We start from the raw sequence: 15,825 nt of genomic DNA, 5'->3' as shown, positions 1-15,825 counted from the left end.
ATTCTATCATGTCAGGCCATTCATATACTCTGGATTTTAAATGCAAGAGCAACAGTTTGGAACTCTGAGCTATCACAACACCCCTGCATAAAAGGATGTGCCACAAATACATTTCCCTCTCCCCCGCCAAGTTTCTTTGTTACTTATGGGTTGGTGGTAGGGTCATACCATGTAAATATGGAAACTTACCAATCCTGCTCTATTTTAGGGGACAAGGTGGCTAAAAATCTAATTACTTTAAAGTTTGTTTATATATATATATAAAAATTTAAATTAGATTTTTATTTCAATTACATATACTCTAAAAACTATTCATAATTAAATTTGAAATATTCTATGCTAAGGCCAAAACATAATTTATAAAATAGTTTTCATTACATTAAAACAGTATTAAGTTGTATATGGTAACTGCTGAAGTCTTTAAAGAAAGCCAAGCCAAGTTTTAAAGAAACTCACCACTAAACACCTGAAACCACTTTATGACAACAATAGCTTTTTCAGTGGATGTACAGAGAATATCTAATTCAGTTTATTCATCTAGTTCAGTTTATTCACCTAGTTCAACTCAATGATTATTTCATTCAAAGTTAGGGAATTGATTGGGAGCTGGAAAAACAGGCAGGTTGTTTTTCTCTTTCAAATAGTAATTAAAAACTAGGTTCAAGAATAACATCTACTACTTCTAAAATATTAAAGGTCATGGTGACCAGGAACGATCAGCTCAATTTGTTAGCAGATAATACTTTGTTTAATAAATCAATTACATATAATTGCAAAACATGTTTTGATACATTTTTATGTAGTCAGTTTAGATAGATGTAATAAAAGTATATGCTTTTTATGCATTTTAATTCAATTTGAATTTCCATCCAAATAGTGCTTTACACAAATCATTTATAATTTAAACCTTTAGGAAATAAAATATGCATCATTCACTATTTTCTAATGAAAGGTACGTAACATGTGATCAGAAGGGATTAAGTATACTGCAGGATAAATGACCCACATTCAACCTTTAGGGACACAGCAGTAGATAGTGTTTGTGGTTTTGAGTGTTAGCATGTATATTGATAGAGGTTAACAATGTAATCAAATGGCTCCTGTATATATTACATTAATCTCTTGGAAGTGTATAGCAAATTATCTGTGAATGATAGAAAGCAATTGCCTTATGTTAATCTGTATAACTAATTACCAGAGATGTTTGGGAAATAGGTCTATTTGGAAGTCTCCAGTGTTGCCTGTTGTTCATCTAAAGACTCTGAACTGTAAAAGACCCTTGGATCCTGATAAACCATTAAGTAAATGTGGGATACAAATGATCAGGGAAATCTTTAAGACATGGATTGAGATCTCCAAGCCTGCTTGGATCCTCCCCTGAAAGAGCAGCATTGTGCTATAATCAATGGGATGATTCTGTAAGAACTCTTTGCAATTAAAAGCTCACCTTCTCAATCATGAATCTGATCTCAAAATTGTTTTCCTATCTGTCTGTATATTGATCTTTTAACCAATACTCACTCTCTTTCCTTTTTAAAATAAATTTCAATTTAGTTAATAAGAATTGACTATAAGCACGTGTTTGGAGAAGATGTGAAATATTCATTAACCTTGGGGGATTGTGTGTCTGACCCTATGGAACTGGTAGAACTTTATTATGATGAATAAGATCTTCATCATATTTGACTTTGGATAATGGGTGGAGGTGTAAGGCTGGGTTGCTTTAAGGTAACTGTGTTCTTGGCTTCTGGATAACCAGTAAAGTAATACAGAAGCTGTTTTGTGCTGGCTCTATAAATCTAAGTACTGGAATGGCCACCAGCTTTGAGAAATGGCTGCCCCAGTCTTTGCAGTTCTTCCTAATTAAACGACTTTAGCTCACAAGATAAAATTTAAGAATCTGACTAAATCTAAGATACACAATTCCTTAAATAAATGAGTACATCTATCATATAGTGCATCATCCTGGTATAAAAAGGAACATCACATATTTTATACAGGCTATATTTAATTGCAAATAAGCTTTCAATGGTTACCAACCATTGAGAATCAACTTTTCTTTAGAAAATAACTAAAATTTAGAAACTGCAAAAAATATTGAAATCAATTATTTAAATCAAGGTTTCCCACTTTCTGATTTAAATCATGATTAAAATTGGTACTGTAAGCTGACAGGAAATAATTTATATTGAAAAGAGGAAAGTTTGAAAGGGGTTAATTATACTACAGCCAGTTCCTGAGGTGCAAACTGTCGATTTACGACTGTTCGTATTTACGACCAAAACTCCCTCTGAGCAGTCGTAAAGGTGGTCCCCGAGTTACGAACGCAACCTGTGCTTATGAACAGCGCGGTCACAATGTAACTCAGTGGGGTCCAAGTTATGAACGTTTCGAGATACAGCCAAGTGGATGGTCTGTAACTCGTTCATAACTCGAGGAGAAGCTGTAATTGTAATGTATATCAGTCAACAAGGGATAATTCATATAAACTTGCTAACAGAATTCTATTTATCTTTGGAATATTTATATTAGTATTGCAGATACACAACCAATTCTAATGGACAATTTAATTACCTCTCCCTATGTGGGGGTTAACTTCCACTTTTTTATATCTGCTATATTTTTATGATCTATTCTGCAACCAAAGCAGGAATTAATCCTATGTGTTTAAATTGAGTTTGGGATACTATCTCTGTAAGGTATCTGGCTGGCTGATTTTTCCTTAGCTTTGAAGAGTTTTCTGTATTTGTTCTTTATTAAACTAAGCATAGATACTTCCCAGTAGGGACCATTTAGGATTAAATAAAATAAACAAGAGAAAATGCTTGTTTAAGATCTTGTGTGTGGCTGTTTCACAACTTTTCAAGTACTGATTTACTACTTGCCATTGAGATTATCTAAAATAATGCAAGAAAGTTCAGATATTGAGATATTAAATAAGCTGCACAGCTTGATTTGAATTCACTTTTGTGCTAGAAATCTATGCTCAAACTGTGAAGTTAATACTGATAATGTTTTCATGATTTTCTTTTAACAATGAAATTTTCTAAAATTAGGTAAGTGCACACTCACAAGGTTTGATGACAAAATCTGCATGATGGCCTACTGCATACTAGAAAAGCAATTGATGCACCAATTATAAAAAATGCCCAAATATTTCTGATTATTCCAATAGCTACATTTTATACCATATATTTTTAAGCATTTTAACAGATGACATACAGGTACCAGACACTTCTGTAAGAGCAAATACTAACTTAACAGTTTACATATTGGCCCAATATGCCCTTCAAGTCCTTTCTTTGTCCCACCAAGCTGCTTCTAGGAAGTAATGCTACTGTTATTTATAACATGGAAAACTGTACAACAAAATCCATTCTCTAAGGGAATTCACTCTTTTACCTGACAGGTAACCTAGTCTTGGCCAATCAAGAACTACAGAATAGAGGTACCTTTACTGACACTTTAGAGAAAGAGAATAAAAAGCAGTAGTTACCACAAACATAAATATTTATACCAGGACAAAGATAAATATTTATCTCCTATTCCACTAATCAGGATGACAAAGAGGCCTGAAGGATTAGCGCGTCTTATCACAAATATTTTTTTTTCAAATATTAGAATTAGTTCCTCTGCATGAAGAGGAAGAAGAAACTTCTTTGTCTCTTTTGTCCACCTGGGTGTCTAAATTCCTAGCTCTACATTTGTAACCTCTATGCCCTGGGCTACACTAGAGCTATATTCAAAATAACCTGTCTCCCCTTAGGTTGAATTAATAAGCAGAGCATCCTTACTACCCAGCCCATTATTTCAAAATAACAGCCCTCTTATGTCAAAATCTGTACTTCGTCGGGGAATTACACTCATTTCAAAATAGCATAGCGTGAATGCTCCAGCGCTACTATTTCAAATTAACTATTCCCCAGAGTAATTTGAAAGAATTGCTCTCCAGTGCTTCCTAGGGCTCTAAGTCGAGGTAGCACATCCACAATAAAAGACTCTGCTTCAGATTAATTTTGAGGGTTCTCCATAGTATGGACATGCTAATTTAAATTTTATTTTTGGAGTTACTAAATCAATTTTAGTTATTTCAAAATAGTTTCCCAGTGTAGATATGCCCTTTGAGACATGAACTCTCTGTTAACATGTTATGTATTATGCAAACGTATTAGTGTCCAAGTCCATAGAAAGTTCTGCAATATAAATTAGTAACGGTACTAAGAAAAAGGAAAATTATTAAGTCACCCCTTTGAGTGATTATATGTGAAGACCAGATAGCTTCTAGCAACCAATAAAGCCCTCACCAATACAAAAAAGTTAATTGTGAGAGTGAGTGTTGCATAGGTAAAAAAATACTTAGTTTTATAAACGAATTTCTGACTTGCTGATTCATTTTTCCTAAGAGGGTTAATATAATTAATTATCTTACACCTGACCCACACAATTCCTACATTCTTTGTGAATCTACACTCCCTAGTGCAATGGAAATGGGGTTTGGGTATACAAAGAATAATGGTCCAATTTTCCTCTTACTTTCACCAGGGCAAATTCATAATAACTCTATTGTGGTAACCAGAGATATAGCCAAGACAGAGAGACTAGCTGCTAAAATTGGCTCTAAACATCCTGTCATATTTTTAAAGAATCTTTTCTTCACAAAAGCAGAACTCCTCATATGAAATCTTATTTTTATATCTTTGGCATATCTGCCATTTCCAGCTAAAATCAAATATCTATGAAATAAATATAGCATCAACATTTAACAAGCAAAACTAATAGGGCATATTAATTTAAAATGCTCCATTGTAACATAAGCATTGATAATGTTACAACTATATAATAAATTATACAGGAAAGTGCAGACTCATTAACTACAACTAATAATAAATAATTTAAAAACTCTCTCTCTTATAGCTAGTGTCCTAATTTATCATATTAATGATCACAAACCAAGTATTTTATGGAATTCTTGTAGCTTAGGCTGTTTTAGAGACATAAAAAGTTAGCAGTGTTCAAATAATAAACGCCACACTGAGAATATTCCTTTGCCAATATAACATTAGACAAATGGTTCAGTAAAACTGGTATCCTCCCAACACTTCTGAGACAATCATGAGTGGTGTGGAGAGGGCAGATAAAGAAAATTACTTATTAGTTCCCTAAATAGAAGAACTAGAGGACACCAAATGAAATTAATGGGTTGCAGGTTTAAAACTTATAAAAGAAAGTTCTTCATACAGCGTGAAGTCAACCTGTGGAACTCTTTGCCAGAGGAGGCTGTGAAGGCTAGGACTATAATAGATTTTAAAAAGAAGCTAGATAATTTCATGGAGGTTAGGTCCATAAAAGGCTATTAGCCAGGGGATAAAATGGTGTCCTTGGCCTCTGTTTCTCAGAGGCTGGAGAGGGATGGCAGGAGACAAATCACTTGATCATTGTCTTCAGTCCACCCTCTCTGGGGCACCTGGTGCTGGCCACTGTCGGCAGACAGGATACTGGGCTAGATGGACCTTTGGTCTGACCCAGTATGGCCGTTCTTATATTCTAACAACATTAAGTATATTTTCAAGACATATGCCAATAATGAACCCTATAACAACTACAATCAGAACAGCTTCTTATCTATTCCTGATTTCCAGAGCACAAAAAACACTGTAATAACTCAAAGCATCATTCTAATCAAAGGACTCTAGATCGTTATGTCTTATAAATACTTAACAACTAGTAGGAAAAGAAAAAAGAATAAAGAATCCAAAGGACAAGAAAATAAGGTATTTCATTTATTCAGGAATTTAATAATTAACACTAGATCTAGATTGAACTTCATTTCTGCCCCCCCAAAAAAACATTGATATTTGAAAGAAATATGAATATACATGTTCTATATGAGGTTTTCAAATTCTCAATACTGGCTCATCTCTGCTCTGACTAAAACCAGATTAGACTTAGGCTGCGCCTTGTCTATATTGGTATGTTGTGTCACCCAAAACTGCCTTTTGGTGACAAAACAGCGAGAGCGTTTATACTACAATGAGACTTTTGTCAGAAAAACACCCAGTTTTGGTGACAAAAACTTCCATCCTGTACATGTTCCCATTGCTTAGAGTTGAGCTCTTGTCCAATCACAGCAAGCTTCAAATCAGAGAACCCAATAGACTAGCGGCCCCAACTTGGGTTCTGGTGAGTAAGGAACAATCAATAGACCTTCCCAGGTCTTCCAGGAGATTCACTTGTTAGCTCAGTACTGCTTTCTACCATCCAGATAACTAGACCTCATAATTTAGGATCCTGTCCAACATGTGGAAAAGAGTGATCTAGTGGATATAGTATACTTAGATTTCCAGGAAGCCTTTGACAAGAACCTTCACCAAAGGCTTTTAAGTAAAGTAAATTGTCATGGGATAAGAGGGAAGATCCTTTCATGAATAGTGCCATTGACTGCTTACCAGTGCTTTTCTGCCTAAGGGATAGCTAGCATAAAATACCCCTTGCAAGCACTCCCTGGCCTAAGGGACAGCACTGTAGATTTGTTGCCAGTGCTCCCCTTCCTAGGGACCTAGGACCACTGGGTGTTAACCATGCTAAAAAGTCTGGGATGCGGCACCTTCTCTGCTAGTCCCCCCAACAACAGGCCAGGATCCTGGTGATGTACTGAGGTGGTGTGGCCTCCTTCTGAGCCAGGGAGTAGAGATGACTGCACTCCCAGAGTACATTCATCCATTCATAGCACCAAACCGGAAGAAAGCTACTACATCATTCCTGTCTACAAGGAGGTGTTCCTGTGGCATATGAACCCTTCACACCTTCCCAGATTCACATGTTTTTATATTGCAGTCCTATTTTGCTTGTTGTGCAACAGTAGCTCTGTCTCCAAATGAAACTGAATATGGCATCTAGAGGCCTATTTTCACTCAACTTTTTTATCATCTTCTTGGCAGTGCTTGAAGTTATTACTGGGTGATTTAAACTGGGTTTTGGTTGTTACAAGCAGTAACTAAAATGTGGCCTTTTCATTTGATTTAATCATGGCAGGTTACTTGTCTGAAATCAGTGTTGGATGATAGAAAATGTGCTTAAACATCACATGGCTAAATTTGCAAATTAAAGTAACATCCTCTATGATACTTATTTATGAATCCAGTAGCAAAAAGTGTCCATATCTACCTAAAGTACATAAAGTAGCTACCACTTTATCCTGCCAGATACAAGAATTATTTTTTATTCTGATACTGTTATCATTAAATCTGTTGTACAGCTATGTGTTTAGAATGCAGTGATGTTCAATTGTACTTTGTATGCTTCAAACATTTATTGACATAGGTAGAAGAGAAAAAAAAGTAATATGATCTCTTATAATTTACTATGTTTCAGAGAGAAAGCTATTCTTGGAAATGGTTCTAAGAAGCAGTTCAATTTATTTTAATTAGAATCCCGTGAAAAAGCTATGTCAAACTATATTTAAGAATATATTGACACAAATAACATTTTACCACTGCTTGGCTACTGATGAATGTGACAGTACAGATATTCTAAAAATATTGTGATGCACAGTACTTCATTCTTCATTTCCTACTAATAAAGTCTTTAGAGAAATTGTGGAATATTTTCTCCTAATTTCAGTAACATAGAGATGACCACATCCCATTTTTGGCATTCCTCTTTGAAAAGTGATAATTTAGGTACTGTGCAAGAATAAAGATCAGTGGTTACATAATTGCTGAAGATATGAAAAAAGAAACTTTTGACTAAAGAGCACTGTAATTGGACATTTACATTTGATCCCCTTTTGCAAGGTATTACAACCCCAAGGACAAAATGCTGTCCTAAGAACATAAAAACAGCTAGATAGTCAGTCCAAGGTCCATATAGCCCAGTAGCCTGTCTTTTGGCAGTGGTTAGAGACAGGTACTTTAGATGGAATGACAAGAACAAGGAAGTGCCTCTCATCTAGCCCAAGTTACTGGCAGCTGTAGATTTAGTGACACCCATAGCATGTCCATCTTGACTAATAGCCTCTGATGAACCTATCCACAAACTTAATAAATATTTTTATCTCAGTTATACATATGGCCTTTACAACATCCTCTGGCAACAAATTGTACATGTTTACTGTGTGTTGTGTGAGAAAGTATTCCCTTTTCTATGTTTAAACCTTCTGCCTATAAATTTCTTTGAGTGACCCCCCAATTGTGTTATGTGAAAAGATAATAAAACCACTTCCCTATTCACTTTCTTTATACCATTCATTATTTTAAATAACTAGCATATCTCCTTAGTCGTCTCTTCTAATCTGAAAAGTGTTTCATATCTCCAATCATTTTTGTTGCCCTGATCTATACCTTTTCCAATTCTCATACACAGGTCATACCACCTTAAATGGGGACTCTCTGATCCCCAAATGCATAGGACCAACGTTGCTGCTTTTATTAGAGCTGACTGCGTTCAATATATATTTAATTTTCTTTTTTTCATATTGGAAATAGATACAGGGCTCCTGACAGTGCATTGCTCAGTTATCTGCAAAAAGTAGAGTTTTCAAGAGTCTAGTTACTACCACCCCCCACATTATGGTTGCACTCCTTATCAAAATCTAATAGGGCACCCCGGTTCCTGACATTGTTCGCTTTCTTGACTGCCACTGTACATCAAGCTGGTATTTTCAGATAATCATCCACAATGACTCCAAGATCAATTTGTGTAGTAACCACTAATTTAGCCCCTTTATCTTGTATGTGTAGTTGGGGTTATGTTTTCCAATGTGCCTTACTTGACTTTCATCTGCCATTTTGCTGTCTAAGCATCCAGTTTAATTAGTTCTCTCTAACTCCTTGCAGTCATCTTTGGACTGCGTATAGGACCTACCTAGTCATTATCAGCCTGCAGGCCACTTGCAGCCCAATCATCACAGAGCTGAAGCCCATGTCACATCCTCAGGAGTATATAGTATAGCTGGAGTTAAAAAAATTACTTCCCAGCATAATTAAAGGTCATACAAATAGACCCTTCACCTTTAATTTCAGAAAGATTCAACAACAGAGTATTTTGAGGAAATTAAGATTATTATCACTATCTTAAAGTCAAAGATGGTTGAAAAATATTGTATAAAATTAAACCATCTTGTTAGTCTTTAAAGTGCTACATAGTCCTGTATTTTGCTTCAGCTACACCAGACTAACACGGCTACATTTCTATTAGTATAAAATTAGAGTAGTTTAGGTGAGGGGCAAGTTTAATATTGTAAGAGTAACTGGTGAACGAAAGATAGAGTTGTGATGACACTAACAAAAGCTATTGACACAGATGCATAATGGTTTTTCAGCAAAGCAGACAAAAGCTCTTAGTTTCTTTAAAGACAGCCATTTAAGAAGAAATGAAGTTGTCATTTTAAATTATGACAAGTACAAAGAATCTTCTGTAGTGATATGTGAGTCAAGTAACTGCTCGAAAGTAGTTACGAACGGTATTTGTTTTTTCCTGTTCAGTTTGATAAAGCTATTGCTGTCATGGACACCTATATTACACCATATAGACATAAGTGTTCATTATAACAGAAAGATATTCTAATTTATGCTAATCTCTGCTCAAAGGAGGGGAAAAATTAATTAAAACAAGTGGAAACATCTGCAAATCAGAACAGGGGTTTTTACTGTAATGAGTGGAAGATCCTCTTTGTTAACATCATGTCATTAGGGAACAAATATTTTGGAGTGCCAAGATTCTGGAAAAGCTAAATTTTCCATTTACTTGTACATCAGTATCAGTAACACATTTCTAATTAGACATCCAAACCACTAATATACAGTTATAAATTCTGCACATGATCTGACTCAGCGTCTGATGATATTTAAAGAAAGTTTTCTGATTCCAGGAATCAGAAAACAATATTTTAATTTGAAGATTGTTAGAGGGCAGGTCACATGCAAAATATAAAATAGAGCCATTCTATCTAAGAAATATAAGGAAACAAGATTTCAAAAATATAATTTATAATACTGTCTACTTATTTCTCTGTGAAAAAGAAATGTATCTGAAAACAGTCAACAATCTTGCCATTCAAATAAGTAAAATAAATAATTTTTATACCAATATTTAATATTTGAATTAGCTGAATTGCTGTAGCATCTAGGAGCTGCAATTAAGTCCCCTTTACAGTAGGCACCGTACAAATATAAAATAAAAAATCTGACCTTCCCTAAGATCTTACAACCAAAATATAAAGACAAAAGTCAACAGGTGGATATAAACAGATGGAGGAGCACAAGGAAGCAATGAAACAATACTGGCCAGCATGAGAAGCAGTGATCTCAACACACCAGCTTCATAATCATTTTTCTCTGATTTCATGACAGTGTGTGTCATGGCAAATGAGAGTTTTAAGGTGGGTGTCACCATGCCTGGTATAGATTACATCTGAGACGGCCTCTCTCAGGTCAGACTGAAAAAAACTGGGAAGACACCTCCATACTGGGAAGTATAGACTATTTAACCAGATATAACCAGTCAAAGGTGTGCTCCTGGATTGCTCTACTGCCTTAACAAGGAACCACAGACTGTTCCTTTCCACCATGGGTGAGGAACCTCCTACATGCTGGCTGCACGCAGTTCTTCGGGGTTAGCAAGATGCTTTGCAGCAATAGAATCCCAGATGCCTGCGGCAGTGTGGGGTCAGGTGTTGGAGAAGCTTCACCACCCGCAGCAGCACTGGGCTGGGGAAATCTGGCTGCACATGACAGGGTGGGCCAGCGCCAGAGAACCCCAGCCACTAAAGGCAGCTGGGGGCTGGTGGCAGCAGAGTGGGGGAGAGGATAAAGGGGGCCAGAGGCAGGGGGCGGTTAGCTCGGGGCCTGTGGCAGGGGATACCTCCACTGGTCCAGTAAATTCTGTTGTTTGGGACTGGTCAGGTCCCAACCTTGCTGGACTAGGGAGGTCCTACCTGTACTAGTATACTATTGAAGGGTATCTGTAGGAAAGGACAGATTCAAGAGGAGTTTGGCTGAATGAGGAAAGAAGGGAAGAAAAATGTATTCCATTATAATTATCTATAATTCTATCCTGGGAATTTAAAACAGCTATATAGTAACCATGCTTTTTATTAGACATGATGATTTAGTCTTTAACGTCCTATATTTCATTCTGCAGCCTTTCCCACGAGTCAGTGAAAATATGAGCCTGTGTCCAAATGCTTCTTGACATCTCAGAAACTAAAACATATTATTTGTGTTAAAAATTATATAAAGTCAGTGTGAGACAATCATGGCCTCAAATAGCCTATAATATGGATAAAGGGTAAGAGGAGGGAGAAAATCAGAGAGCTGACATTGACTTGCCTAAAGTAACACAGCTAGGAATAGAATCTAGGTCTCTTGATTCAGATTTCAGCTTTCCTCATACTCAAGAAAGGACAGGCTTGGTCTGAGGAACTCACATTCTGAAGACAGTCAAGATAACAAATTTTATGGAAAGTGAAATAATGTAGCAATTTTGTATATAAGTCTTCACCAGAGGCTCAACTCTGGCTTCACCAGAAGTAGCACAGCAGAAAGGAGTCTTTATGGAGGAACAATATGTATGAAACTAGACATGAAGACCTTTTTTTTGGACCAGTTCCTTTGCCATCTTTTACCTTTCTGTCACTCTGTTGGAACATATCATACATTAAATACTCCAAGACACCAATGAAAAACGCTAAGCCCTTCCAAACAAATGCTTTACAGACATTATTTCATCACTTCATTGGATCTAGTTCTGCATAGCCAAGTAGTAGACTGAATCACATCATTTTATGTAATCAATATCTTGCTATAATCCTGGCATGCTGTGAGTCAGTAATCAAATTCAGACCATCACTTTCTGCTACTCCAATTAGGATATTAAGCATCAAGGGAAATAGAGAGGATTTATTCTTTTAGGCAAAAACAACAGGCAAGGTGAAATAGCTATGGGCAAACTTAAAAATAGTTAGAAGTTCCATTAAGTAGAAGAAAAGGTAGAAGTTAATCTTCTATTCCAGGGGTCTCCAAACTATGGCCCGCGGGCCGGATGCGGCCCGCGAGGCCCTCTCATCCGGCCCGTGGAGACCTTTTTGTCTACGGAGAAAAAATTACGTGAAGAACAATTTGAGAACAAACTTGTCCGATGATAATCTCAGGTCACTGTTGATGTTAGGGACAACAAATCTAAAGCCAGAAATGTCTGCTATTTTGGCATCCAGGAAACAATTTCACCATTCACACTAATACAGGTGTTCATGTGTAGTGTATCAATGTGTTATTAAATAATAACTGAATAAAATAATATTAAATAAATAATTAAAAACAACATCCATGTTTTGATTGTTTTTTATTTGGACCTCAAGTGTGTAGTCGGCCCCCGAACTGCTGTTTGATAGTTAATGCGGCCCTCGGGCTGAAAAGTTTGGAGACCCCTGTTCTATTCTAATGACTTTTGACAGTGGTAAAAACTCAAAAGTTGGAGAAAAACTTTGGTCATCTTTTCATCACCTGTTTGCTCCCTCTCAGAAGTGAAGTCCTCATTCTCAGGAAATCGGTATACATGTGGGGGCGTAGTTTGGAGATTTGTTTTCCTTCTCCCGTAAGAAATTCTTTTTCTGACAATAACAACAGGGATACATAGCAGGAACATGGCAACCCTCAACTCATAGGACACTGAGAAAACTACCAGATGAACTCAGCCTCATAATGCGATACAGTGAAAAGGCAAGTGTATGTAGGTAGTGTAAAGCCCTACTAAAGGATTACAGGGATGCCAGGAAGCTGTAAATAAACCTCTACAATATCCTCTACTTTCTCCCTATTGTTTTCAACCTTCAAAGTGGGGATAGAGGGCTTCTTGCCCAAACTCTTTAAAACTTGAAAGGATTTTTGTGAATTAAGTTTGAAGAAAATGTAAACCAGTCTGAACTTTTACCTATTCATCTTATTAGTTAGCAAATGCTTACAAAAAGTATAATGCTTATGTATTTGTGATCAGCAGGAGCTATGTGGTATTGAGTGCCTTTGAAAATCCAACCATTTTCTTTAGGAGTTAAGATGTTTTGAAGACATGGTATTTAATTAGGTGCCCAAAGAAGAGCTGTTGGGCACACAGTGCTTTTGAAAATTTAACTGTTGAACTCCAGTATTCCAATTTTCTGAATTGCGATCTTGATCTTTTATCCCATTGTTCTTTAGATTTGCAGAACTCTGCAGCAATAAAGTCAATTTAGATACTGATACAAAAAATTCACTCACCACTTGTCCATTCTGAGGATTCTTATGAGCATATGGAGGTCCCCGGATATGATTCCACATTTGACCAGAAGTCATAGCAAATACAACACACTGAAAAATAGGAAAAAATATGAAACTTAGAAAACAAAGAAGTAAAGCCAGATAATTCTGTATTACATTCACTGAGCCTAATTTTCTTTTGGGCACTAAAACTGAAAATACGTTTGTTTTGTGGGGACCCTTAATTTTAACTTGATGACTTTACATGTTCAAACAAATCGATGCATCTTTTAGAGTCTAATGATGGGATTTTCAGAAGTGTTCAATTATGGTATAATTCTGCTTACAGTGAAGTGAATAGTAGAAAGTCAATGAGATCACAGACCAAAACTGAAAGTGACAGAATATTGCACAACTCAGTCTTTTTTTTTCTCTCATGTATATGGTTGCACAGAAAGAAAGTGCATGTCACTGAGACAGCATCAGGTTTCTTGATTCTGAGATGCTGTCCCAAGAAGGACTGATGAGCGGAGATGCAGCTCACTTAGCCAGGAATGGGATGAATATCTTTGAGACAAAAGTCCACAGGAAAGACCAGAACATGGAGGCTTGTGTGAAGGGTCAATATCTTGAACATGGGCAATTATAGGGTACGTCTAGACTACAGGCTTTTGTCGACAGAAGTTTTGTCGACAGATACTGTCGACAAAGAGCGTCTACACTACATTCAGTTCTGTCGACAAAGCAGCTTGCTTTGTCGACATAGTAGTGTAGACGCAAAGGACAGAAACTCTGTCGACAGAAACTCTGTCGACAGAAGACGTTATGCCTCGTAAAATGAGGTTTACCAGTGTCAACAAAACTGCTGAGTTGTGTCGACGTTATGTCTGATTTCAGGACTGCCAAAGCAGCATCCATTGGCTGGGAGCTGGCCAACGTGATACACCCTTTTTGGCTCCAGGCAGCAGTGCAGCATGTGGAGACCTTCTTCCCTCTTCAGGGGCTGCACACAGAGGGTGCCTAAACTCAGCCAGCATTTCCAGAAGTAGCATGGGGCCAGGCAGAGAGGCAGCTTGCCTGAGCCCCTCTGCACTGCCAACTGGGAGCCACCTTTAGTGTTTCCTGATGGCAGCGTTAATCCCTATCCACTGAGCGAGACCCCAAACTCCCAGAGCCTACAGTCCTCACCCTGTCCTGCATGCAACACTCTGCTTCAGCCTGCTTCCTTCTGCACACACACTCGCCTGCCAAAGTATTGAGATGTGGGTTCTGGGAGCGAATTTGGATGAAGTAGTGGACTCCAGGCTGGACCAAACTAAATTTATATCAAATCAAAGTTTATTGCTATGATGTAGAAAGAAACAAAGTTCTAACTGGGCTTAAATTCAGTGCCAGTGCTTCGCACTCCGTATCAAAAACTGACATCAGGGAATACTAGGTTTCTATTGTTGGAGAAAAAGAATCAACAATTATTTTCATATTTTGCTCACGCAGCCTGCAGATGGATTTCCTTTGTGATTCCATGGATGAGTCATGCAGGAGTTAGCAGATGTTTTTAAGCAAGGAAGATAACAAGGAAGATGAGACTGAAGATGATACAAAAGATTTACAAATTTTGACTCTCTGAAAGTGGAATCTCTGTAACGGTCACCTTGTGAAAATTTTAAATTGTGATATTTTGTTATAGTCTCTGGGACCAAATCTGTATATATAGGATGACAAAATAATTCAATGTATACAGAATAAAATATTTTTATATTTTAAACATCTTAAATTTTTCAACTGAAAGTATACCACAGATCATTAGAGATTGTGTTAACTCTGATATAACAAAACACAAATATACACTGTCGTCCTCGTATTGTGGTAATTTCCAACAGAAAAAAGTCCATAAGATAATGTGTTCTTTAAAACGTAGGCCACCTTATTTCTAGTAACTGAATTTAAATTTATAAAATGAGAAAATGTTAATAAAAAGATGATTTATCTAAATGGCTTCTCTCATTAATAAAATTCATTAGAAGAATCTACATCTGAATGCATGTTTCATTCCAGGTCCCTAGCCTGTCCACTTTTTCTCAAGTATGCCCACCCCTTCTCTCAGTATGGGTATGGGGTAAAGAGTTTTTCCAGGATACCTCTGAAAAATGGATGCATAGTTAACAAATATAAATCTTAGCAAAGCATTATGGGGGAGAGGGTGTTCAAAAGTAGAAGTCTGAAACAATTAAATCTTTTAGCCTTGAATTATGTATGCAAAAATTAGGCAGCACAGAACTATTATATATATCAGAAACAATACAATAAGGGTTATGAATCTCAGAAGCACAATGTCTAGTGGAATACTATATAATCCTCTCAGCTCTAACTTCTGTATATGGTAAATAGGAGTCACCTTTTCTCTTCCTAAATAGGGAATTTCAGCTTGCACAGGTATGCCATGGCAACTTAAGTTTGACTCCAGTATTAGAATGCCTAGAATATTTACAAAACCCAGGATGTTTCCTGTGTTCCCACAGAGTAAATAATTTTAATCATAAATCTATAAATGTGAAGCAATGTGTGCAAAATCCAATAAAGTAAGCACAAAATGGAA

At 36.7% G+C, this 15,825-nt stretch overlaps 1 protein-coding gene across 1 annotated transcript in view; it reads right to left on the bottom strand.

Annotated features, from left to right (window-relative positions):
• TUSC3 (tumor suppressor candidate 3) overlaps positions 1-15,825 on the bottom strand; it is a 274,534-nt gene that overhangs the window by 111,536 nt on the left and 147,173 nt on the right. The window contains exon 6 of the mRNA XM_075930369.2: positions 13,251-13,340. Within this exon, the coding sequence (XP_075786484.1) occupies positions 13,251-13,340 (90 nt within the window). The remainder of the gene's footprint in view (positions 1-13,250; positions 13,341-15,825) is intronic.

Source organism: Pelodiscus sinensis, chromosome 4 (genome assembly GCF_052426305.1).
Source record: "Pelodiscus sinensis isolate ZL-2025 chromosome 4, ASM5242630v1, whole genome shotgun sequence".
In the NCBI taxonomy this organism is placed as follows: domain Eukaryota; kingdom Metazoa; phylum Chordata; order Testudines; family Trionychidae; genus Pelodiscus; species Pelodiscus sinensis.
This window is presented reverse-complemented; position numbering and strand designations above follow the sequence as displayed.